At 44.2% G+C, this 26,683-nt stretch overlaps 1 protein-coding gene across 12 annotated transcripts in view; it reads left to right on the top strand.

The window, feature by feature from the left end:
- Positions 1–26,683, top strand: part of MAP7D3 (MAP7 domain containing 3) — a 1,012,878-nt gene that overhangs the window by 133,229 nt on the left and 852,966 nt on the right. For all 12 annotated transcript variants that reach the window (XM_078688596.1, XM_078688591.1, XM_078688590.1 and 9 more), the window contains exons 2-3: positions 19,731–19,826; positions 19,924–20,004. In XM_078688596.1, the coding sequence (XP_078544722.1) occupies positions 19,731–19,826; positions 19,924–20,004 (177 nt within the window). The remainder of the gene's footprint in view (positions 1–19,730; positions 19,827–19,923; positions 20,005–26,683) is intronic.

The following is a 26,683-nucleotide window of genomic DNA, read 5'->3' as shown; positions in this document are numbered from 1 at the left end:
ATGCCATGCTATGAAAAAGGTAAAAAAGAAAAATCTCAAGGCCGTTGCTCGTGAGTGCGCCTGTTAAAATAGGCCTAGAAAGGGGTCGGTTTCTCGTTCTGTAGAGGTGGCACTCCTGGTCTGACTGGTAGCTCCCACCCTGCACAGACAGTGTGCATTACCAGGCCGATAATTATCGCATCCAATAAAAATGCGGCACAGAGATGTTGGTGAACAGTGTTTGAGCAGGCATCGTAGTTTATCAGATCACGTGCAATCAAACGCCTAATCTGTCATTCAGTTTCTCCCAAGGACAGAAAGCGCATTTGAACCTAACTAGTGTTCTGCATGTAGCCATTCATGGTTAGTCAATGCATCATCACAGCTGGTAAGATAGCTCAATGAGTGCAGAGTTCACTGCTTTGATCTGTGTTTGACATGCAAGCCGCACAATGGGATACCCTCTAATCATTCTGAGGCTGACAGGGCGAATGCCACAAGGACGGGCGACAGCGTCCCTGTGCCAGGAGGCAACTTGATTTGTGTTATAAAGATGGCCGTTATCATAAAATCATAGATCCATGACAACACTGGAAAAGCAAACACACTATTCAGTTCAATGTCGCAGCCTGCTGCTAATGGGACACAGGGACACATTGGAAACGCACTCACGCGCGTGAGAGGCAGTCCTGCTCACGTGCTGCATCACCACCAATCCTTCCCGCACCTTTCACTCGGCCTACCTTCGTCTGGGAGCTCACATGTATGGCCGTGGGGTTTAAACGTGGCTGTCAGTACACCAGAAACTAGGGACAACAAAGCATGCGGGCTGGTGCTAGGGATCGAGCAGGCCTTTATAGTGAGCACCGTACAGCCCTGGTTCGTTCTCAAGTTCTTAGGATCAGCTGTAACTGTTCTGTGACTGACTTTCGAATCTACCGGATTCCTTCAGAAGATGAATCAACATTAAGTTTACATTTGTGTAGGTGAGATACTGGAATTTTTCGCATTAACTGACCGCATCAATTTAATCGATCCGACCACAAAACATTTATACAAGACAGAGGGGCAGTAAGTCTGGCCTTGGTAGGGTTGTGCGGGCGGAGGTAGGGGGGAGCGGGACTAAGGAGAGCTGCGGGCGGGGGTAGGGGGGGGGAGCGGGACTAAGGAGAGCTGCGGGCGGGGGGGGGGAGCGGGACTAAGGAGAGCGGAGAGCTGCGGGCGGGGAAGCGGGACTAAGGAGAGCTGCGGGCGGGGGGGGAGCGGGACTAAGGAGAGCGGAGAGCTGCGGGCGGGGGAGCGGGACTAAGGAGAGCTGCGGGCGGAGGGAGGGGGGGTAGCGGGACTAAGGAGAGCTGCGGACGGAGGGAGGGGGAGGGACTGGAACAGAGCAACAGGTCGTTTCGCGACATGTGTGCAAGCGAAATAGTTACTGTAAGGAAGCTACTACAGGAGAACCCCTTAACAAATGAAACAGAAGCGAAAATATTTCAAATGGGGACCTTCAAAACACGGCTCTGTCCGCAATCTACTGGTGACGAGCACAAACAAGTCGGGTCCCGGGCCGGCCAGCCAGTCACAGCGCGGCCCGGGGAATGACGTCACGGGGGTGTCCCGGGCCGGCAGCCAATCGCAGCGCGGCCCGGGACAAAGGGGCGGGGCTTAAAAAAAGCACCAGAAACGCCCCCGAATCGCGTTTTCGGGAGAAAGCGCGATTGACAGCCTCTGTCTCCCAATGGCTAGTCTCCATTTATGGAGCTAGCCAATTGGAAACAGAGGCTGTCCTAACCTCACTATTTAAAACAATAGATTTCGATCTGGGAGGGGCTTCGCCCCTCGCCAGGTTTCGAAACCTAAAAATACGGTTGATACCCAAAAAGGACTTTTAATATAGGTCAACCCGTGTTATTTAAAAACAGTGAAAGCGGACCAACTAGGTTCTAAATTAGGAAACCTGTGTCCTTTTTAATCAATGGTCAACATGTTTCTGCTGCTCTATGTGCATATTCGCTCAGCATTCGTCAGGACCTAATATAAATAGAAAGGCTGGCCACCAGTGGTGTGCGCTCGCTAAGGCGCACCCTCCCGTGAGGCACTATATGTGAAAAATTAGAAAAACTGTGATAACTCACGGTTTCTGCCCGTGGCGGCTCACTGAATATCACAGGAGCGAAAATCGTAACGAAAGGGAGATACTTTCTTCTTGGAAACTGACGGCGCGGGAAAACCTTCACGCGGTGTCAGATTCAAACACTCGCGACTTCCCGTCTGGCACCTACACTCTTGGCTGCCGTCAGCCACATACGAACACACATCTGGGTCAACTCTCTCCAAGAGAGAGACGATGCGTGCAGCAAACACACCTGGACTATTCTTATAGCCCATGGCCAGTCGTTTAAATTGGCGTTTGCCGCTACAGGTAAAACTGGTCCATTGGGAACTGAGACCATCCAAATTGTGGGCAATAAACCATTGGATATGTCAAGCGTGGTTTTAAACCTTTTTCGAACAAGACCATTCATTAAAGCAGAGCCGTGGGTATTTTGTACTGCACAAGTACGGCAGTGCGAGTTTAAATCCAATACCAAACGGTACGAACCGTCTGGCTTGGTCACAGTAAAAAGTGGGTTATTCATCGGTGACACAAAAGTTTCAATTACACCTTGATATTCCAATTGTTCAAAGATTTCCTTAACGGAAGCCTTAGCTTCACGTCGGATGGCATATTGAGGTTGAGGCTGTGGCATAGACCATAAGGGAATCTCGTGGTGTGGGGAAAATTTATCCTAGTGTTAGAAACAGAAAACAAGTCCTGAATGTGGGTGGCACTGTGCCCTTATGGTCGAAACTGCCTAAAATAAAACCTTACTCATAAGTTTCACTTCATAATCTTGTTAACACATTTAATGCAAAGCCTTATATTTAGTTCTTTGCTGTGTATCAATTACTTCGCAATATTCAATACATGAATTACAATTATTATTGCATCATATTTCAACATCATATGAATCATGTTACACAAATAAATTCTTGTAATCTACAAGGTTACAAAACATTCCATCATTTGCCATAAAGCTCAACAGAAAAATCATATGTGTTCAATGACCCAATGCATTTCGGGACCAAATGTCCCTTCGTCAGGGGTAAATCTGTAACAAACAAAATATATACATAATTACATGTCTGGTAATGGGAGAACCTAATTTCAACAACAGATCATATCAAACTAATGATTTGCGATACTGGTACATTGTAAAAAAAACAGTGTCTATGGTGTGCAGTAAACACAAAATCAAGCATATGTGCCATGTGTGTATACCCATGCAAGGTATCAATTGCTCTAACGGCTCCAAATGCTAATGTAAAGATATCCGTAAGAGCGCTCACCTGTAGAGCTTTGTTAGATTGCTTCTTATCCCTTCTGAGTGAAAACGTGGGGGCGATAGACCTATGATGTAAATATCTGTGCGTGACTCAATGTCCGATAAAAATACGTGATAGTGACAAACTATTGAACAAAAGATCTTACCGATGATGAGTAAATGAAAGGAAAAACGTCCGCATCCTGTAACAGTAATGGGTAAGATGTAAAAAGACGATATTACACATCAATGTAAAAAAGGCCCAGGGGCGAACCATGCTTACCGGATCTGGTCAATAAAGATTTGGGATGCCGAGTTCTGGTGTAAACAGGAACTCTAAAAGTAACAATAATGTGTGAACTAATAATACGGAGCCAGAATACACTAAATGATTGCACGAACGGGCGTGCTGTCTTACCGGCAGACTATGGAGATGGCGCCGTACGAGTGGAGTTGTACGTGTAGAGTTCAGTCAACAAAGATACCGAGAGAAACGCGATTCTAAGAATCATGTCCATAAAAAAAAAGGACTGAAGCAAAGGAGATAAACAAAGGACTAAAAAGGGGAAGGGAGCTTGGGCGCTGCCATGTTGATGATAAATGAAACTAGGTGACAGAGTAAACTGAAACATGTAAATAATATCAGACGTGTCAATATAACAGCCGTGACCCTAGCAATTTCTCCGGCCGAAAATAATGCAAAAATGTCAAAGTAAAATCCGGTGACAAAATGCCCGACCAACTGGATCGAACGTGTGAAAGTGTGTGGCATGCTACTGTAAAGTGAAGTGTAAGTGGATCGTCACATGAAAGTCATGATTGTAGTCATTTATCACTGTACAATAATGTATTAAAAAGAAAATTATGCAAAATGTATTTATCGAATAATGTATGTCACTTTCAAACATTATCACGTTGTAAAATGTGTCACATTAGATGAAATCGGTACAATTCAATATGAATCACACACCTTAATAATACAAAATCTAAAGCACGCGGAAAACACCTATTGTGTTCAATGTACCTGCTTGTTTAGTGTGTGTACCAAATGTCCTGTGGAGAAAGTCTGGGTAGTAGAAATGAAATGAAATGAAATTTGATTTATAAAGCGCATGGCTGCCCAAGAGCGTCCCAGCGCTAACAGAAAAGAACAAAGAACAAACTGAAGAGGGTACCGTTACTTAGGGGTCCTTGGGAAAAAGAAATGTTTTAAGAAACTTTCGAAACTTGAGATAGCAAGGTTCGGTACGGATCCGGCTAGGGAGGTAATTCCAAATCTTTGCCACATTGACCGAAAAACAGCGTCCCACTGTGCGCACCTTCCTAACTCTGGGAACCTTGGCCAGGTTTCCGAAGTCCGACCGTAGAGCCCGGGAAGACTTATAGGGGCAGATCAAGCTCCTGAGAACCGGGGGTCCTTTACCCTGGAGAGCCTTATGGGTGATACATAACGATTTAAAGATGATTCTTTCGGTTGTTGGCAGCCAGTGAAGTGCTCTCAAGACCGGTCTGGCTGAAGATCTTCTTGAGGCACTCGTAAGCAGCCTGGCTGCTGCGTTCTGCTCCCGTTGAAGGATATTAATGGTAGCTTCAGGAGCTGCTAATAAAGGGCGTTACTATAATCCAGTCTGGATAGTATTAGCCCCTGGATTAGTAATTTCCTGGACTGGGGAGGCAGGAGTGGAAGAACTTTCCGCACAGCTCGGAGTAGGCCAAAACAAATGCCTGCGATTTTCTGTGCTTGCGTCCTAAAGGTTAGGTCGGGCTCAAACCACACTCCAAAGCTTTTAATTTTGTCTTTAGAAGCGGGCAACTCACCCAAACAGGAGTGCCAGGTGGCTTTGGGGAGGGATGTAAAGTGGTGGCCCAGGAGCATGATCTCCGTTTTGGCTCCATTTAGTTTGAGCCGCGAACTGGTCATCCAGGAGAATATTCCGGCAAGGCAGGCAGAAAGATTGTCCAGACATCCCTCTTGTTGGGTTAGCGAGACGACTAGTTGGGTGTCGTCCGCATAGGTGACTGTTTTGATCCCAAAAGGAGCCACCACCTCCTCTAGTGGGGCCATATATACGTTGAACAAAGTAGGGTTCAACGAAGAGCCCTGAGGGACTCCACACTGGAGGAGGGTAGATTTGGACAGTGCACCGCCTTCCCAGATCCGAAACGATCGATTATTCAGAAAGGATGTAAGCCATTGCAAGGCCATTCCTGCTACGCCCAGTCTAGCGAGACGGTGTGTTAAGATTTCATGGTCCACCGTATCAAATGCTGCACTTAGATCCAGGAGGATCACGACAGCGGATCCTCCTGAATCTAAGATACACCTTGCCTCTTCCGCCACCACTATCAGGGCTGTATCCGTGCCCTGCCCCGGGCGAAAACCCGTTTGGGAGTTACTCAGCAGCTTATTGTTTTCAAGAAACCCAGAAAGCTGCTGGTTAACCATTTTTTCGGCAATTATGCCAAGGCCGGGTAGCAGCGAGATCGGGCGGAAATTGGCCAGGTCCGAAGGATCAAGCCCCGGTTTTTTTAGAAGGGTTTTGACCATGGCCTGTTTCCAACTAGGTGGCACAACCCCGCAGGTGAAAGAGGCGTTTAGAAGCTCTGTTGCTAATGGGGCAATGGTGTCTGTAATCCGCTTAAGGATATAAATGGGCGCAGGATCAGACGGGGAGCCACTTTTCAAGGAAGATAGAGCCTTACAGAAGTCTTCCCTGGTAGTACAACTAAAGGAGTCCAACAAGGGGCCAGAAGTAGGCGCCAGGTGAGTGTCACCATCAGGAATAGAGACATTCTGTGGTAGACTATCAAGGATTCTTTGTATCTTGGAATCAAAGAAATCCGCTAGCTGGTTACATCTTACTTCTTTGCATTCCTGGGTGCTTACTGGAGAAGGAACCTTAAGTAGTTGTTTAACTATTTTAAAAGTTTCACTTGAGGAATTGGATGACAAATTAATTTTATTTTCAAAAAAGCCACCTGAGCTTTTTTCAGAGAGGTTTTATAGACCCATGTTGAACATATAAACTGAGAGTATAGTGGGAGAAGATATAACCCGGTCCCCGTTCATAAATAGCAACTGTAATCTACACGATCATTTAACCCTTTAGGGGAAATTGTTCCTAAAGATTCAATCCAATAATTCTCTCTCTGGAGTAATCGGTTGTGATTGTCTATACCTTCCAGATTTTTTACCACTTCAATAATTTGTCCTCGTAATTGACAAATAGTGTGCCTAGCCTCATGCTAGTGTGATGCTATGCTGGAATGCCTGTTGTTAGTCCTGATATTGCTTTTGTGTTCCGTCAGCCTGGTCTTGAATTTGCGTTCAGTCTTACCCACATAAGCTAGTCCACAGGGACATTTCAAACAGTAGACAACATTCGTTGTGTTGCAATCTGATGTGTGACGTAGACGTATGTTCTTGCCCGTATGAGGGTGTGTCAAATGTTGTCCTATTGTGATGTTATTACAATTAGTGCAGTTAAGGCAACGTTGCGTGCCTTTATGTTGAGTCGTATCGGTTGTCTTTGGTGTTGAAATAAGTTCCTGCAAGTTCCTGCCCCGAGTGAATGCAAACGTTGGTTTTTCTTGAAACAACCCATTAAAATCCTTTTCTTGCTCCAGAAGCTCACATCTCTACCTTATTATTTGCTGTATCTGTTTCGAACTGATTGAATACTTTGAAACATAAGTGGGAGTTTTAGATGTGGTTTTTTTACATGGTGTGAAAAGTTCATTTCTATTCTTGTTCTTCATCCTATCCAGATTAGATTGCACCACTTCTTCAGGATAACCTCTTCTTATGTACCTTTGTTTGAATTCTAGTGCTTTCATGTCTGCTGTTGTTGGGTCGGAACATATTCGTTTTATTTTAATGAATTGAGAATATGGTAGGTTATGTATTAGACTCCGAGGATGAAAGCTGGTGAAATGCAAGGAGCTGTTCAGGTCAGTGGGTTTAGTGTATACTTCAGTTTGTAAATTGGCTGTATGCACGTCTCTTTTAAACAAAACATCTAAATAATTCAGTTGAACAGTACTGATGTTATGTGTAAACTTAATCCTTGGGTCTTTGGTGTTAAGTTCTGATATTAGTTGTTCCAATTGTTGTTGAGATTTGGTTCATAATACAAAAATGTCATCGATGTAGCGTGAATACTGTGCTATACCATCAGTCCAGTCTGTGTTTTGCAGAATGTGGTCGTGCTCAAATTTAGCCATGAAAATATTGGCATACGCTGGGGCTCCCGAAAAGCCCATGGATGTCCCAGTTAATTGCGTGTAAAACTCAGATTGCCAAAGAAAATAACTGTGGTGTAAACAAAAATGTAAGAGCTGTAACAAAAACACCTTATCCACATCCAAATCTTCCATTGACAACAGGGCCCATTCCACCGCTTCTAAACCTGCTTCATGCGAAATCGAGGTATACAGTGCCGTCACGTCAATAGTGCACATGATCCAGTGTTGCTGTACGTATGGTTAAATACATTCTAATTTTTTCAAAAAATCAGTGGTGTCTCGAATGTAGGTGCACCATTTCTGAACGAATTGTTGGAGATAGTAATCCAAGAATGTTCCAATCGGTTCAAACAGTGAATTGCAACCGGATACTATTGGTCGAAAAGGTGGATCAACCGGATTTTTATGTATCTTCGGTATCATTTAGATTATTGGTCTCCTAGGATTCTTTGTTATCAGAAACTGTTTGCATGTTGCATTAATGATACCCATTTCTTCTGCTTTGTCCAGCATCCCCTGTAAGATGCTCAGTAGTTGATTAGTTGGGTCAATGTTCAATTTCATGTATGTTCGCTCATCCAATACATGTTCATTGACCTTGTCAATATAATAGCTGGTGTCCATCATAATTGAAGCCCCACCCTTGTCCGCTGGTTTAAAGGTTAAATCTCTGTTGTTTGCAATTGATTTGATTATTTGCTTTTCATGGATGTTGAGATTTTGATATCCCTTCTTGTTGTAGTTGATGTTAGCCAAATCCTTTTTAACCAAACATTCAAACGCATCAACCACTTTGTGCGAAATGGGTGGCTGAAAATTGCTTTGGGGTCGAAATCTTGACGTAGAATGTGTCTCTCCCTCAGGCTCACTGATCATGATGTTGTTAAAATAATGTTTCAAGCGTATTTTCCGCATGAACTTGTAGAATTCCACTTGAGTGCTCAATTTGGTAGTGTCATTGGTTGGAACAAAACTCATACCTTTGGATAATGTCTTAGATTGTTGTGATGTAAGGGTAGCGGACGATATGTTTATGATTAAGGTTTGTTCGAGCTCCGTAGACTTCTGCCTCCCTTTTCCTCGCCTACTTTTTTGGTAATATCTGTGGTTTGTGTCAATTGTGCCGCTTCTCTAGGAGCAGCGCAACAGACAGGATTGATACAAGGAACACAACAACCAGCATCTACCTCAGCAGCTTTTTTGTCACAGGTCGGGGATTCAAGTCATCCACCATTGACGCAAACCACAAATATTACCAAAAAAGTAGGCGAGGAAAAGGGAGGCAGAAGTCTACGGAGCTCGAACAAACCTTAATCATAAACATATCGTCCGCTACCCTTACATCACAACAATCTAAGACATTATCCAAAGGTATGAGTTTTGTTCCAACCACTGACACTACCAAATTAAACACTAAAGTGGAATTCTACAAGTTCATGCGGAAAATACGCTTGAAACATTATTTTAACAACATCATGATCAGTAAGCCTGAGGGAGAGACTCATTCTACGTCAAGATTCCGACCCCAAAGCAATTTTTAGCCACCCATTTCGCACAAAGTGCTTGATGCGTTTGAATGTTTGGTTAAAAAGGATTTGGCTAACATCCACTACAACAAGAAGAGATATCAAAATCTCAACATCCATGAAAAGCAAATAATCAAATCAATTGCAAATAACAGAGATTTAACCTTTAAACCAGCGGACAAGGGTGGGGCTTTAATTACGATGGACACCAGCTATTATATTGACAAGGTCAATGAACATGTATTGGATGAGAGAACATACATGAAATTGAACATTGACCCAACTAATCAACTTCTGAGCATCTTACAGGGGATGCTGGACAAAGCAGAAGAAATGGCATCATTAATGCAACATGCAAACAGTTTTTGATAACAAAGAATCCTAGGAGACCAATAATCTACATGATACCAAAGATACATAAAAATCCGGTTGATCCATCTTTTCGACCAATAGTATCCGGTTGCAATTCACTGTTTGACCCGATTGGAACATTCTTGGATTACTATCTCCAGCAATTCGTTCAGAAATGGTGCACCTACATTCGAGACACCACTGATTTTTTGAAAAATTGGAATGTATTCAACCATACGTACAGCAACACTGGATCATGTGCACTATTGACGTGGCGGCACTGTATACCTCGATTTCGCATGAAGCAGGTTTAGAAGCGGTGGAATGGGCCCTGTTGTCAATGGAAGATTTGGACGTGGATAAGGTGTTTTTGTTACAGCTCTTACATTTTTGTATACACCACAGTTATTTTCTTTGGCAATCTGAGTTTTACACGCAATTAACTGGGACAACCATGGGCTTTTCGGGGGCCCCAGCGTATGCCAACATTTTCATGGCTAAATTTGAGCACGACCACATTCTGCAAAACACAGACTGGGCTGATGGTATAGCACAGTATTCTTGCTACATCGATGTCATTTTTGTATTATGGACCAAATCTCAACATCAATTGGAACAACTAATATCAGAACTTAACACCAAAGACCCAAGGATTAAGTTTACACTAACATCAGTACTGTTCAACTGAATTATTTAGATGTTTTGATTAAAAGAGACGTGCATACAGCCAATTTACAAACTGAAGTATACACTAAACCCACTGACCGGAACAGCTCCTTGCATTCCACCAGCTTTCATCCTCGGAGTCTAATACATAACCTACCATATTCTCAATTCATTAGAATAAAACGAATATGTTTCGACTCAACAACAGCAGACAAGAAAGCACTAGAATTCAAAAAAAGGTACATAAGAAGAGGTTATCCTGAAGAAGTGGTGCAATCTAATCTGGATAGGATGAAGAACAAGAATAGAAATGAACTTTTCACACCATGTAAAAAAACCACATCTAAAACTCCCACTTATGTTTCAAAGTATTCAACCAGTTCGAAACAGATACAGCAAATAATAAGGAAGAGATGGGAGCTTCTGGAGCAAGAAAAGGATTTTAATGGTTTTTTTCAATAAAAACCAACGTTTGCATTCACTCGGGGCAGGAACTTGCAGGAACTTATTTCAACACCAAAGACCACCGATACGACTCAACATAAAGGCACGCAACGTTGCCTTAACTGCACTAATTGTAATAACATCACAATAGGACAACATTTGACACACCCTCATACGGGCAAGAACATACGTCTACGTCACACATCAGATTGCAACTCAACGAATGTTGTCTACTGTTTGAAATGTCCCTGTGGACTAGCTTATGTGGGTAAGACTGAACGCAAATTCAAGACCAGGCAGACGGAACACAAAAGCAATATCAGGACTAACAACAGGCATTCCAGCATAGCATTACACTGGCATGAGGCTAGACACACTATTTGTCAATTACGAGGACAAATTATTGAAGTGGTAAAAAATCTGGAAGGTATAGACAATCACAACCGATTACTCCAGAGAGAGAATTATTGGATTGAATCTTTAGGAACAATTTCCCCTAACGGGTTAAATGATCGTGTAGATTACAGTTGCTATTTATGAACGGGGACCGGTTTATATCTTCTCCCACTAGACTCTCAGTTTATATGTTCAACATGGGTCTACTACCCAGACTTTCTCCACAGGACATTTGGTACACACACTAAACAAGCAGGTACATTGAACACAATAGGTGTTTTCCGCGTGCTTTAGATTTTGTATTATTAAGGTGTGTGATTCATATTGAATTGTACCGATTTCATCTAATGTGACACATTTTACAACGTGATAATGTTTGAAAGTGACATACATTATTCGATAAATACATTGTGCATAATTTTCTTTAATACATTATTGTACAGTGATAAATGACTACAATCATGACTTTCATGTGACGATCCACTTACACTTCACTTTACATTAGCATGCCACACACTTTCACACGTTCGTTCCAGTTGGTCGGTCATTTTTTCACCAGATGTAACTTTTTTGACATTTTTGCATTATTTTCCGCCGGAGAAATTGCTAGGGTCACGGCTGTTATTTTGACGCATCTGACATTTACACTTTTCACTTTAGTCTGTCACCTAGTTTCATTTATCATCAACATGGCAGTGCCCAAGCTCCCTTCCCCTTTTTAGTCCTTTGTTTATCTCCTTTGCTTCAGTCCTTTTTTTATGGACATTCTTAGAATCGCGTTTCTTTCGGTATCTTTGCTGACTGAACTCTACACGTACAACTCCACTCGTACGGCGCCGTCTCCATAGTCTGCCGGTAAGACAGCACGCCTGTTCGTGCGATCATTTAGTGTATTCTGATTCCGTATTATTAGTTCACACATCATTATTATTACTTTTAGAGTTCCTGTTTACACCAGAACTCGGCATCCCAAATCTTTATTGACCAGATCCGGTAAGCATGGTTCGCACCTGGGCGTTTTTTACATTGATGTGTAATATCGTCTTTTTACATCTTACCCATTACTGTTACAGGATGCGGACGTTTTTCCTTTCATTTACTCATCATCGGTAAGATCTTTCGCTCAATAGTTTGTCACTATCACGTATTTTTATTGGACATTGAGTCACACGCAGATATTTACATCATAGGTCTAGCGTCCCCACGTTTTCACTCAGAAGGGATGAGAAGCAATCTAACAAAGCTCTACAGGTGAGCGCTCTTACGGATATCTTTACATTAGCATTTGGAGCCGGTAGAGCAATTGATACCTTGCATGGGCATACACACATGGCACATATGCCTGATTTTGTGTTTACTGCACACCATAGACACTGTGGTTTTATCACAATGTACCAGTATCGCAAATCATTAGTTTGATATGATCTGTTGTTGAAATTAGGTTCTCCCATTATCAGACATGTAAATATGTATATATTTTGTTTGTTACAGATTTACCCCTGACGAAGGGACATTTGGTTCCGAAATGCATTGGGTCATTGAACACATGATTTTTCTGTTGAGCTTTATGGCAAATGATGGAATGTTTTGTAACCTTGTAGACTACAAGAATTTATTTGTGTAACATGATTCATATGATGTTGAAATATGATGCAATAATAATTGTAATTCATGTATTGAATATTGCGAAGTAAACGATACACAGCAAAGAACTAAATATAAGGCTTTGCATTAAATGTGTTAACAAGATTATGAAGTGAAACTTATGAGTAAGGTTTTATTTTAGGCAGTTTCTACCATAAGGGCACAGTGCCACCCACATGCAGGACTTGTTTTCTGTTTCTAACACTAGGTATTTAAATCCTGTTAGGTCAAGGCAGGAAGTGGGCAGGCACCCCTGTGAAAACAGTGATTAATAGTAAAGCAGTTTGTACAACTAGTAAGACTAAGTGCATCTCCCATCTCTAAATATTGAAAATGTATCCTAACCACAGTGAATACGGTACAGAGCTGGAGCTAAGGCTTTAGCCCACGCTTCTGCAAATTCAGCGCATGCTCCTTAGACACTGTGTGCGCGAAACTAGGAAGGATTACCTCCTCCCCTCTCGGAGCCGTGAGCACAAAAGGTGGGGGCCAGTCAACCTCCGCTAACAAAATGTCATACGTAGTTGTAAGATTTTCCCAAAATACCCCTTTTATGGGAAGTTGTATGTCACCTTCAAAAGGACAATTTCAAAAAGCCTATCAGGGGGAGCTACTCTAGTATCAGCTGTCTCCACAATAACATATTGGTCAGTCGCTGTCTCCTTCAGTAGTGGACCCAGGGCCTCTCGCACTACGGTAATCTCCGCAGCGCTGTTCCACAACGTTCGCGCCCATGTCTGATTCCGAAGCTGTGTTCTCACTATCTATGGCATATCTTGCTGTTAAAGCGGCAACTTTCTTTTTCTGAAACTGGGGTTTTTTCTGTGAAGAATCGTCCTGCTTGCCTTTTCCGTCTTTCGGGCGGTGCTGGTTGCGACTTTGCTGGCCACCCCGACCTCTGCCGCCGCCTCCACCACCGGACGATGAGGCCGATGTGTCCTGTAAAGAACGAGGAGGACGTTGATCAGGAACCTGAAATCTATCAGGCGACTTAATTGTAGTGCGGTTGCGCAAATCATAAACGCGCTCAGTAGACGCAGGCACGGGCGAAGAGGGACGGGACTCCTGTTTCTGTTCTTTCCCTTGTTTTTTATTTCTGTTTCAATTTTTCTTTGGAGCTGTGGGTTGAACGTCTGTTTCAGACTTCGCACCCTGGGTTTGGTTTTTATCTTTAGCAGTAAAGGGCTTGACACCTAAACTATTGCAGCCAATGGTTTTATACGCAGCCGTAATAATTCTCGGTAACTGTCGGGGTTTGTCGGCATCGGGGACATCGCGTAAGGCATTCGCCACTTGAAAGTTCACCACATTTCCCTTTATATTAGAAAGGACCAGATCGGAAACTACATCAAATGAGCCTACGAGTCTCATTTTCAATTCAACCGCAGCCTCCGGTCCTTGTTCATCTTGAACACGCTTAATGACCATTGGAAGGACAGCCATTGACGGAGTGCCGAAGCACCTCGTGTACACTGCTGCAAAAATTCTCCCTCATGACTCAGTCACCGGCATCTGGTACCAAGTCTTTGGGTAAACTAATTGTAAGAATCCTGTGTTTTTCAACGGGAGTCAAATTAGGAAATACTGCTTCCAGCTGGTCAAACTTCTCAGCAAGCCAAAAAGGCAGATCATCCTTATCTTGGGGACGCTTGCCCATTACTGCATTGACCATCACGGGATTAAGCTTCATTCCGCTCGGTCCAGCTGGAAGAGCTGCAACTCCAGGAAATTTCGGGTAATATATTGAACTAGGGCCCGAATAACACTAATAGAAGAGTTATACAGGATCCGTAATTCTGCAACGGCAACTTGCCCCGAACGTGGATAAGGGGTGAATCCAGCCAAAACCGCCCAAGAAGCGCCTGGAATGGACAAATGACCCAATCTAGCCGCCGTTACAGTGTGGGGAAGGGCGCCATCAAACCAAACACGGTGCTGCAATGCAGAAATCGGAATCTCCTGTATCCTATAAGGAACATATTCCGCGGGCCCGGCTGAGGGAGTGTAAGAGTGAAAAACCTGCGTAGCAGCCTCCACAGCAGGAAATGTCACCAAAGAGTAGAATATCTCAAACGGGTAAGCAACCTCAGCACTTACGACCAAAATCACTGCCATACCCTCCAAACCAACATTATATGCTTGCAAATGATTGCGACCCGCATTCGACTATGTTGCGGTATAACAAGTGACACAGAGAAGAAAAAGGTACAATGTAAAACGTAGTAGCACAACTGGGTTGTAATTAAAAAGGAAACCGTTTTGAAAGATTCAAGCTTAAAAAAACCTATGTAACTATAGGTAGGTTTGTCCGACACTACTGTTATCCGGAAACAATAGCGAAGGGGTTAAGGACTGAATGAAGTACTACTCGAGCGTAGTGTAATAAGACCACCAACGTTGGGCGCCGTGTAGCAGGGATTCTGCTCCTACACTGAACTGTGCATAGAGACTTGGAACCTCAGTGAATTGGGGTGTACCAAAACTCACCTTAGTAGCCAAAATCCCCTACCAGACTAGCAATTAGTGTGTCATTGGTTCTTCCATAACCCCAATGATTAGACAACCCAGAACATGGAACTTAGAATACCTCAGGCAATGTGGAACACATGAACACTCTTTGGTTATCTTTTCATACCAGTCCAGAACTGGGAGTAAATGAAGACACGTGCAAGTTTGAAATATTTATTTCTAATGTCATGTTCTCAGGCGCAGTATCTTAACTAATACAAGCAGACAGATTATAAGCAACAAGATTATCAGCATAGTTACTATTCCATAAAAAACAAAAGGAGAAAAGCATGTTAAAATGCTAAATGGAAATAGGCTAGATTACACCTAGATCTCACCCTCCCTTGCTAGTAGGTTATTTTATATCTACAGAAGGTCTCTTGGGTTTACGAGGGCGGCCCCATTCCTCTGGTCCTAGCAGAAATGGATCACATAATTTTCTACACCGGCTCTCTGCATGCGAATGTTCTACAAGTGTGTGTGATCATGCCTACGCAGTGCATTATTAAACGCGCCAAAATCAGAGGTGGCCGCAGCTGCATATATGTTATGTCTTATGTCTAGAACGTGCGCTGATCAGTCCGAACAACAACCACTGTGTTGAAATAACCTTGAAAGCCTCGGCACTCACTGTTCAGACAAAGCTTACCAAGCAAGACTGCTAATATAGAACAACACATTATTCTCGTGTGAAGCAAAACACTCTGCTATACTCTAAACATTAATAATAATGTGTGCCGTGTGCAAAGGCAGCAGAAAGGAAAAATGGTGTTTAAACTTCTCATAAGCTCATGCCAACTTAAGACAGTGTAAATGCAAGGCTTGTCCCCAGGACATAACCTCCTACTGATGAAGGTTCAAGGTTGGTCTAGGCCCTTCTCATTAATCTGTAGGAGTATAGCCACCACACCATGCTCTGAAGCGCTGTCTGCACGATGAATTCTTTAGAGAAGTTTGGCGCCTGAAGCAAGGGCTCTGTGCACATGGCAGTCTTCAGGGCATCAAAAGCCTTCTGACAGGTGTCAGTCCAGTTCACTTTCTTGGGCTGCTTCCTGGAAGTCAGCTCTGTCAAGGGTGCAACAATGCTGCCATACCCCATGACAAACTTCCTGTAGTACCCGGTGAGTCCTAAAAAGACTCTCACATCTGTCTGAGTCTTGGGAGGGGGGTTCCCAAGCCAGGATGATATCAATCTTGGGATGTAGGGTAGCCACCTGGCCTCTCCCAACCTGTTTATCTCAAGTACACCACGGAACCCTGCCCGATCTGGCACTAACTCACCTTGATGGTGAGGCCTGCCCTCCGCAGCGCCATCAACACTTCCCAGAGGTGGCGCAGATATTCTTCCCAACTGGCGCTGAACACTTTGATGTCATCCAGGTAGGTGGCACTGAAATCTTCCAGTCCAGCCAACACCTGGTTGACCAACCTCTGAAAGGTGGCAGGGGCATTCTTTATCCCAAAAGGCATAACCCGGAATTGGTAGTGCCCATCTGGTGTGGATAATGCTGGCCTGTCCTTTGCCCCATCAGTTAAGGCGATCTGCCAGTACCAAGACGTGAAATCAAACGTACTGAGGTACCGGGCAGCCCCCAACCAATGAATGAGCTTATCAGCTCTGGGGATGGGGTGCGCGTCTGTCCTGGTGACTGAATTGAGTCCTTGATAGTCCACACAGAACCGGAGTTCTGGTGTGGCACCCGATGCAGCAGCCTTTGGGACCAAGACCACTGGGCTAAACCAAGGCTGTTTGAGGACTCAATCACCCCTAATGCAGACATCTTGGAGACCTCCTCCTTGATGCAAGCTCTCACCCTGTCAGTCACTCTGTAAGTTTTGTGCTTTACAGGAGGACTGTCTCCAGTGTCCACATCATGGACGCACCAATCAGAGGCACTGGGAGTCGGGGAGAACAGATCAGGAAACTGTCCCAACAGTTGGCGACAGTCATCTTACTGCTCAGGAGTCAGGGCGGAAGAGAGGTTTACACCCTCCACTGACCCATCTAGTTTTCTTTTCCTTCAGACCACTATTTTTTTAATGCTTTTTGGGGGTTTACTTGCCATTTTAACATCAGCTTTCCTAATGCCCTCTTGTATGTTGAAAATGTATTGCTCTCTTAGTGAGAACTCCTTCTTAGATCAATGCCAACTCTTTTCAACAAAGGTCCTTTTACTGTAAAGTATGGGAAAGGACGGTTCATAGTTTGTCGGTTGTCTTCTAGACTCTTGCACTGTTCAGTGTGTTGTATATCAAGAGATGCCATTCATGACATTGAAAGATAAATAAGGTCCGTACTACTAAGCAGGACTTTTAGAGGAAGAGAGAATATACATCTGCCTTATGCTTTCACACTAGAAAAAGGACCAGAGAGAAGCAGCAGATTCTCCACTTTACAACGTGATGGTCTCAATTGTGACATCATGAGAGGTCCCCTAAAGAAGACTGTCCATTACAATTTTTTTGCGTTCCAATTTGGTATCCATGTTCAACATTAAGAATCTTTTTAAAAGTTCTACTCAATGTTGAGGTACCGTTTCCACTTAAGGCACAATTTGCAGTTTAGGCAGATTTTACTGTAGTTATTGTGCCATCGCTGCTGGCCTCACAGCTGTGATATTCAGGCAAAAAATGTTGCTGAGTGCAAAGACAAAGAATGGGTACTCAAGTATTTCGAACATGGGGAATCTATGAAAGAGTACCCAGAGAAACCACTTCTGTCCAAACATACATAATGTCGTTTGGGAGTAGCGTGAACCGTAATCCGGGAAGATGCTTTGTACACTGTGTTAACCCAACATCCACTGAAGCATGATAATATACATTTCAAAATTATCATCAAAAAGGGCTTAGGTCACATACCTATAAAAAGAGAAGTGCCTTTGCTTTCTACAAACCGTTCAGTGGTTAATGGTGATCTGCCAACTAATAAGTCTGGAGTCCTAAGAACCTTCGGAGTTAGCTATTCTTACGTATTGCTCTTTAAACCAAAAGATTTGTACATTGCTCATCTAAAAACCTAATCACAAGTAATGTAAAGTAGGCAGCCTTGATGGTTAGCCATAAGGCAGTTTGAATACAATTTAAAGGCTATAGCTCACTGACTTGCAGAGAGTGCACCACTGAAATGATAAACTAACCTGTTATAGTCTCTATGTTCGAAAGCCTTTAGTCCCAGTCGAAGGAACTTCAATAAAACAAGCCAGAAATTGGCCCTTCTCAAACCATCCCTATGCACGCAGCACTGGGCATGGTTAAAAGTGTTTGAGGGGTGGGGGGTGCAGATGCCAGCAAAACTACTGCCTGACTCAATGAGAGTTATACTGTTGATAGTCACTGTTTTTGTTATGTGGACACCTGGAATGGTGAATTCTTGGTGGATGGCAGCTGTGAAACACTTGACCGCCGCAAAAATACCAATTGAGAACAACCTCACACAACAGGAAGCACAGTTGGCAAACCATGGTGTATATAGCCATGGCTTTCTAGTGCTTACTAACAGTTCTGCTATTTTAGAATTTTTAAAGAACTGTTTATGCTAGTACATACCATGATGCCAAAAAAGTACATACAACCAGAGAATGGCAAATAAACAATTCCAGAACATAAATTGATTGCATCAGGTTTTGCAACATATTCTCATGATAATCAGAAGCAGCCATAGTAGAGATCTGATCGGACTAATTGATCTAATGCCATACATTCTAAACAAACATTCTGCCCTCCGAGGGGCATGAGTTGATCTTGTTGTGCATTTTGAGACATTGGTGCATTTGTATTCTTTAAGAACAGAGCAGTGACAAAGTTCTTCTCTGTAGTAGGTGATGCCTATGTGTCCCAGGACCTGCTTTTTTTGGTTTTGGAGGCAATTAAAGTATTAATGTGTAATTTAGTGTCCTAATGTAAAGCGATCGTCTCTATTGAAAAAAAGTTTCCTTTTATTAGCCTTGTTTTCTTTGAGATTATTTACATATTGATGTGTTTTCCGGATCTCGCCCACATGTACTCATCCTGGTAGCACCATTGCTAATATTAGCATGCTTGAGGCATTTTCATGTCTCATGCAAAAGTGAACATCTTTGGTAGATTTAGTCTTTGTGGTTTAATAGTGGGTAAATGTGGCCTATTACAGAGGAATGGCGTCACAAATAGTATAGAGCTAAAAGAGTACAGAAGTCACAATAAAGGCAGCAAATGATTTGGGGATATGCTCTAGAAGAGATTATGATCATTATGTGATCCTAAGCAAAGATGTGATGCTGCCTACAAGCTTTGGCTTTTAGCACGTTGCCAAAAGAGGGGGCCTTGGGATGGATTAGACATGGCAATTAATATATACACACATATCATCAGTATTTTTTCCTGAATGTACTACACAAGTGAAACATCCAGACAGAAAGGGACAATATACCACAAATTTACTTAAGGTTTATGTGAAGTGTCTTCCAAAGAAATGGTCATGCTTGTACATAAAAATCAAGAGTTTCCTGCTATCTTTATCAATGCTAGTTCTCTTGTTCATATGCAAGTCATCACCAGTTTTAGCTTATTATGAAGGCACTAACTATTATGCTTTTTTCCATTTTTGTTGTATGCCTTTTTGTCATAGTTGCCGCAGCCCAAGCAATAGCTGATGAAAGAAGAAATCTGAGTGGAAATAGCCCTGTATCTTCCCCAGGAAACATAAAGGCAACCACCAAACCTGGTATAATAATTTTCTAACTTGTGTTTTTTTCCAAATGTTATAGTTGTAATTCAGAGTTACTCACAACTTGATTTCTCATCTCTGATTCTTTTTACAGTGATAGATGGTTCAACACTCCGAACCGATGAGAGACAAAGACTAGCCAGAGAACGGAGAGAAGAGAGGGACAAGCAAAATGGTAAATGTAATTTGCTTTTTATAATGTGGCCTGTTTTGTATTCACTGTAGGTCACCATATTAGGATCTTCATTAATATTCTTAAGTCCCAACCACCCACACACATCCGTAGAAAATGTGTGAAGAAGACGCAGTTAAGAAGTTGCTTTTCTAAACCCACACCACTCTCTAGATAAATCTTGAGGTTTAACTTTGGTTTTATTGGCATTCAGAAATAATATAACATAGATTTCCAGAATTCTGCGCTATGTTTCGGCAGTACAGAAGCTTTTATAATACATATGCTTTCTTGGCGGGCAATAGATGGGCGTCCCCCCAGTATGGCCCCGAGGGCCTACTATAATGTCTCTATGAATTCTGGCGCCGACTCTGACAGCAATGCCATTGAATAAGAAAAATAAAGGAAATACAATAAAAGGAGAACAAACCCCCCTCCCCCCCCTCCACCCCCCTCCTCGAACTGGTGTGCTTGGGAGCGGTTGACCTAACCGCTATGATCGACAGAAGCCTAAATATACTGCAGTGTTACTGGGTCAGTGATATAGGGGCCCGTGAGGCGGAGGAAGCGCAGGTATCTAGGGCATGTAATTTCGTTCATTTCGGTTGACAAAAGTGAGAGCAGCGGTTGCCAGATTTTGTTAAAGCTTGTCATGAAGTTGGTAAGTGAGGCCTGTATGCGTTCCATACCCAGAATGTACCATAGCCTGGGCAGCCACCCTAAATGTCGGTTTTACCCGTGTTTCCCAATACGATAAGATGTTTTGGAGAGCCTCCCCCAATGCTAGCCCCATTTGTTTCCCTTTCCGGGATCTTAGTGGATACGTCAACAGGTTAGGCAGACCCAGCACCACGTAAACTGGGACTCTCTGTATCTGCGTGTCGAACTGTCGATCCACATCGTCCAGGATCGCTGTCCAATAGCTCGCCACTTCTGTGCACTCCCACAGCAAGTGTAGTAACGTGCCGTCCGCTCCACATCCGCGCCAGCATGTTGGGCTATGTTCAGGGTTCCCCCTATTAAGACAGACCTGAGTCCAGTGCCAATACATGGCTATCTTAACTGCCATCTCTCTGCTAGCTGTATTGCGTGTGGTTTGGGTAGCACGATAGTAGATGTTCATTCCTCTGCTGTGAGGTCTCTTCCCCAGTTCTCCCGCCCATCTTTTCTGTCCTGCCGTGGGTTCTTTTGGGGCTTGAGGGCGTAGTACCTCATATAACTCAGAGATCATTTTCCTATCCGTGTTCTTTGTATAAAGCCATTTTTTAAATTTCATCAACTTCCAAGAGACCTTTGATAGCACCTCTGCCTGGAGTAACCAGTGCCTAATTTGCAGATAGTGAAACCTTTTCGTTGTCCGGGAGGCCATTGTCTGCATGCATGTCATGGAAAGACAGGATCTTCTCTAGGTCAAAGAAGTGCCCTGCTGCCTTGCAGTCTGTCTCTCTCCATCTCGAGAACGCCCTTTCGTCGGCCCCCGGGGAAAAGTCCTTGTTGTCGAGACTGTTAGTCATAAGCGAAGGGAATGAGGATAACCCGTTTTTGATAGCGACTCTGTTCCAGACCCTAAGCAATGAGTGCGTGATGGGGGAGCCCATGAGATTGGGGGGACGATCTTCTCTTTTAAGGAATGGGACCTTCCAAATCGATAATTTGGCCAGCGCTCTACCTGGAACAGCCTTCTCTTTTCTAAATTCAGATCTGCTCCACTCCACTAAATATCGGACCTGTGCTGCTCTGAAATGTTCTAGGACATTCAGGATCCCCAATCCCCCCTCATAGGGTCGTAAGTAGCCCCGTTCTTTCCGCAGCCGGGCCCTAACTCCCGCCTATACAAAGTGTTGGAGTACTTGCTGCAGTTTCTGGATAGTACCGGGTGGTGGCCAAATCGGAATTGCCTGGAAAAGATATAGCGCTTTAGGAAGGATGGGCAGATGGATAGCTGGTGATGCTTCCACTGGTGTAGGTCCTGAGCAATTTGGGAGAATAACGTGGTATAATTGAGCGTGACCGTTTGGGACACCAACTGAGTCAATTCAATGCCTAAGTAGGGGATAGATGTCATTACCTGTATACCCGCATAGGTTTTCTCACCCGAGGCGAGCAAATGTCCTGCTTGGTTCAGCCATAGGATTATTGACTTCCCGACGTTAACTCGGAAACCCGAGACCTGGCCAAAGGCCTCTAGTTCCCGTAAAAAGGCTGAGACTGAGCGTGCTGGTGTTTCAAGGGAGGCGATAATGTCATCCGCATGAAGAGTAATTGTGGGCCCCCCCCCTCAAATCCCCCCCACCTACCCCCCCTCCTCGAACCGGATGCCCAATATCTTTGGGTTCTTTCTAATCCTCTGGGCGAGCGACTCAGCATAAAGGGCAAAAAGAAGGGGTGACAGCGGGCATCCCTGACGGGTTCCCCTTTGTATCTCTAATGGTCTGGATGTTACCCCATTTACCCTAATAGTCGCCGTAGGCTTGCTATAGCAACTCACCTCCATGCCAGTCGAAGGCCTTCTCGGCATCCACCTATAAGATGAATGCATGCATATTTGTGCGGCGGGCCTTGTCTATGAGGTGGAATAGGCCTTTGGTATTGTCGCTGCTTTGCCGATTTTGAATTAAGCCGGACTGGTCGGGTTCTATCATGCGTCTGGCTGCCAGTATTCCCGTAAACAGCTTCAGATCCACATTAAGCAGTGACACCAGTCGGTAGGATCTGCAAAGGGATTTATCTTTTCCCGGTTTCAGCATTACGACTATAGAAGCCGCTGCATGTCTGTGGAAATTGTCCCCAGCCCCGTAAAAGAGTAAAAAAGTGTTGTCGGTAACGGGGCTAGCACCGCACAGAATGTTTTATAAAACCCAGCCGAAAAGCCATCCGGTCTCGGTGACTTCAGAGGTTTGAAACGCAAGATCGCGCCTATTACCTCCTCTATGCGTATGAGCGCATCTAATGTATCTGCGTGGGTTGGACCTAGGGCGGTTGTGTGGGTACGGTTGAGGTAAGTATCAATATGGGAAGGTGAAGGGGTCTTCCTGCGATAAAGCTCAGTGTGAAATGTTTGAAAAACACGTGCTATTTCCACATCGCTTTCGGCCATGGTCCCCAAATTCGACTTGAGAGATTGTACTTTGGAGGGTAAGGTGCGGGCCCGCAACTTGCTCGCAAACATACACCCTGTCCTGTTGCCTCCTACATAGTAGGAGTGCTTAAGCATGAGCACTGCATACTCGGCCCTGTCGAGGTCGAGTCCCGCTAGCTGGGCTCGCGCCGCTTTCAATTGGCGCCAAACCCTGGGCTCCGAGTCCTGCTGTGTACCCTCTCCAGTTCCAGAACTTGGTCTGTGAGCTGTTTGCGTTTAGGTTTACGCTCTGTTTTCGGCTGAGTAAATCGCAATCAGTTCCCCCCTCACCACTGCTTTAAGAGCCCCCATAAGGTGGACATGGAGACATCGGGAGAGTTGTTTGTGTCGAGGTAGTCTGTGATGCATTTGAGGATCTGTTCCTTCACGGCTGGTTTGTGTAACATGCCCTCTCGCAATCTCCAACCCCCAAAAGTCCTATGTGGTTGCGGCACCCACATGGTCGCTAGTACCGCGTCGTGATCGGAAAATGCCGCTACCGTAATTGTGACATTCCTCACCAATGCGTTTACTTCTGTCGTGTCTAGCAAATGATCTAGACTGGCATATGTGTGATGTGCGTGGGAGTAGTAGGAGAATTGCGAGGCGTGGGGGTGAGCTGCCAGCCATATATCTATGAGCTCTAGGTTCTGCAGCCACTGCCGTCCTCCGCGGAGATTGTCCCTGTCTGAGCGTACCTGTGGCTAGACCTGTCCGCTGACGTATCCATAACTAAGTTCAGGTCACCTTCAATTGCCCATCTTGCCTGTGCCCATAGTACAACGGTCAGGGCCGCTTTGAATAACTTCTCTTGTCCAGTGTTGGGCGCCTAAGTAGACCCCACTACCAAGGGCGAGCCCCCCACCCACAACTTGTAGGCTAAAAGCCGCCCTTTGACTTCTGCTACCTTATCATCCACCTTCCCAGAAAAGCACTTAGCCACCAATATTACCACCCCTGCCTTTTCAGGTCTCGCTGAGTCAGCGAATGCACTGCTCTGCGAGACATTTAGTGTTTGGGCTTTCAATAGTCCTACCAGACGCTTTTGCTGGCTTCGAGCGTGCGGTTATGCGCACAATGACGAGCAGAGGCGCCATATGGCTTTCCTCTCTTGTCATGGTGTGCTCACCCCACTCGACAGCCAGTGTGTTTTCTTTTCCTTTTTGCGTGCACACAACTCCTGCTTCTCCTTCTCCCCCACCAATTATCGCGTCTCACAGCCGCTCGCGCGCGGCCTTTGCTTGTTGACCTTATTGTCACGTCAGGCGCCTTCCGATGAGGGAGGTGGGTTATGTGGCTGGCTGAGCGCCTTTTCTCTTTGCCTCGGTCTTCTGGGCTCTTCCTTGTCGGGTTAGCGTGCTTGTGTATTGCCTGCTATTGTCCTGCGCCTCACAGTGCCTGCCATCGGCTTGTTAAACTCGTCAAGTGTTATTGCGCATACACAAACCAAGGTACCAGAAAGTCAGATATCAATGGCAAAGAAGTCGGGGATACCTTCACACAAGAGGTTAGTAAGCAAAATAGAAATAATGTTGATGCCCCACTAAGCCTGTCCAGTACAGATCAGCTACCTAGGGAAAGGCTATAATAAAAGCATCCTTTCCATCAAAGAAAATGATGTGACCAACTGATATTTGAAGTTCAGACACAAACAGTTTAAAGAAGTACACTTTTTCAGGTTAGGCATAGAAGATGCACTACATTTGAGAATTTTAAGTTTCAAGATTGTCATTTTCCTTAACTCATACTATTGAAGCACCAATGAGAAAAAAGAAAGTATTCACATCTGACTGTTATTTATGCATGAAGCTTTCATTTACAATATAGAATAAAGTGATCGGTTCATCCTGGGGTATGGTGTGGTGGGGTGCTACAGTGGTGTTGAGAATTCCTTTGAAGGACACAAGGCAGTGTCCTTCTCTAAAATAAAATGTCTGCATCGTTATGGTGATTAGGCTATCCACATAGTTTGCCTTCAAACAGATACTTGCTTGTCTGTCAAACTAGACAATATTTTCAGAAAAAAATTAAAACTGGATTGATTTTACACAAGAACCCCCATTGCGCCTGACACATTACACCACAATCTTTCTTCAAAGGCCATATAAGCTTTTAATAAAGCATAACATTCTTTCATCAAATTTTAAAATCATTAAAACCGCTTCTCTTAAAACAATCACTTCCCAGATAATCTGAATAAATAGCAATCATCCTCTACCAACGGCAAAGATCATCAATGCTTCAGTCTGCATAAACATAGTACACCACGTGCCCTAAAACTTGAAATGACCGGTCTAGCATAAAAACAAATTGCCATTGGGGACAACACTCCCAGCAGCTAGATTCTCCATCTCAATAGTAACCATGTCCAAGATAATCAAATTTAATTGCATCCACTTGATTCGTTCAGACTTTCTGACTGGCAATTGAGTTGACATCGCCATTATCCTAGTATGGGAAATCAGTCGACTTCACTCCGATACAAGCTTCCTCGTTGTTTATTCTCCTGAACCTCTTTGCAGCCTGTGATATGGTCATCCATGTCCCATGGAGACAAAGGGCAAGATCAGTGACAGGTTCATCCATTCATTGAATCTCAGAACCCTTTCTAAAGTCTATAATTGCCTGGTAGAACTAATTCAGTTTTAAGACTTGATCATGTATTTCAACTGCAATAGTAGCTGGGTCACAATACTTTCTAATTCGAGTTATTGAAGAAAAACGGGTTCACTGTTTACTTAGGAGTTGGTGATGCATTGTGAGTACCCTTTCAGTTTTTTTGGAGTGCAAAAGGGGAATTAAAACACATACTTAACTAAACAAGCATTGGCATAGCTAATAGTTCTCGCGTTTGGGACCCTATAAGTGTTTAGTTATCCAGCACAATATCCTTGTTGCAACAACATCAACTGTTGCATGGCTAAACACTTATAAGGTCCCAAAGGCGAGACCTATTGGCTATGCCAATGCTTGTTGTCCTGTGTGGAAGAGAAAAACTGTTGGGGGAATGCTCTGGACCTCAGCCGAGGCCAGTCCTTGGACAAGATGTGAGCCTCCTGTATGAGACATGCATCCGCCCCTGAGTGCTCGAGTTATGACAATATGGATTTCCGTTTGTTAGGGCTATTCAGGCCGCGAACATTAAGAGTGAGACTGCGAAGCTCTGAGTGTGTCTTGGAATATAGGTGGAAGTTATCAGCTTTATCCGCCCGTGGGCCTGCCCTCACTGTAAAACCGTGCCCCCCTCAATTTGGTTCCTAGATAGCCCTCTATGCCACCTACTCTTGCGTGGTCCTTCGGTTAGCACACCAGTTCCCCTCCCCCTCCCTAACCCCACTTTAGCTTCCCAAGTCTCCCCCCCCCACCCCCTCCTCCCACCGCCCCCAAGTGTCCAGAGCCTTCAGGGCTTGATCGCGTGCATCTGGAAGAACAGGCAAACAGGGTCATTTCATAGCTAGAAAGATGAAACAGCCCCCCCCGCTCCCAAGCCCCCCCCTCATTACTGCACGCTAATTGGCATTAGTCCCCACTTCAATCAGGAGCTATCATGGGACGCTGTATCTT

The sequence above is a fragment of the Lissotriton helveticus genome, chromosome 4_1 (assembly GCF_964261635.1).
Source record: "Lissotriton helveticus chromosome 4_1, aLisHel1.1, whole genome shotgun sequence".
NCBI classification, from domain to species: Eukaryota; Metazoa; Chordata; class Amphibia; order Caudata; family Salamandridae; genus Lissotriton; species Lissotriton helveticus.
Note: the sequence above shows the minus strand (reverse complement) of the source record. Positions and strands in the feature narration are given on the sequence as shown.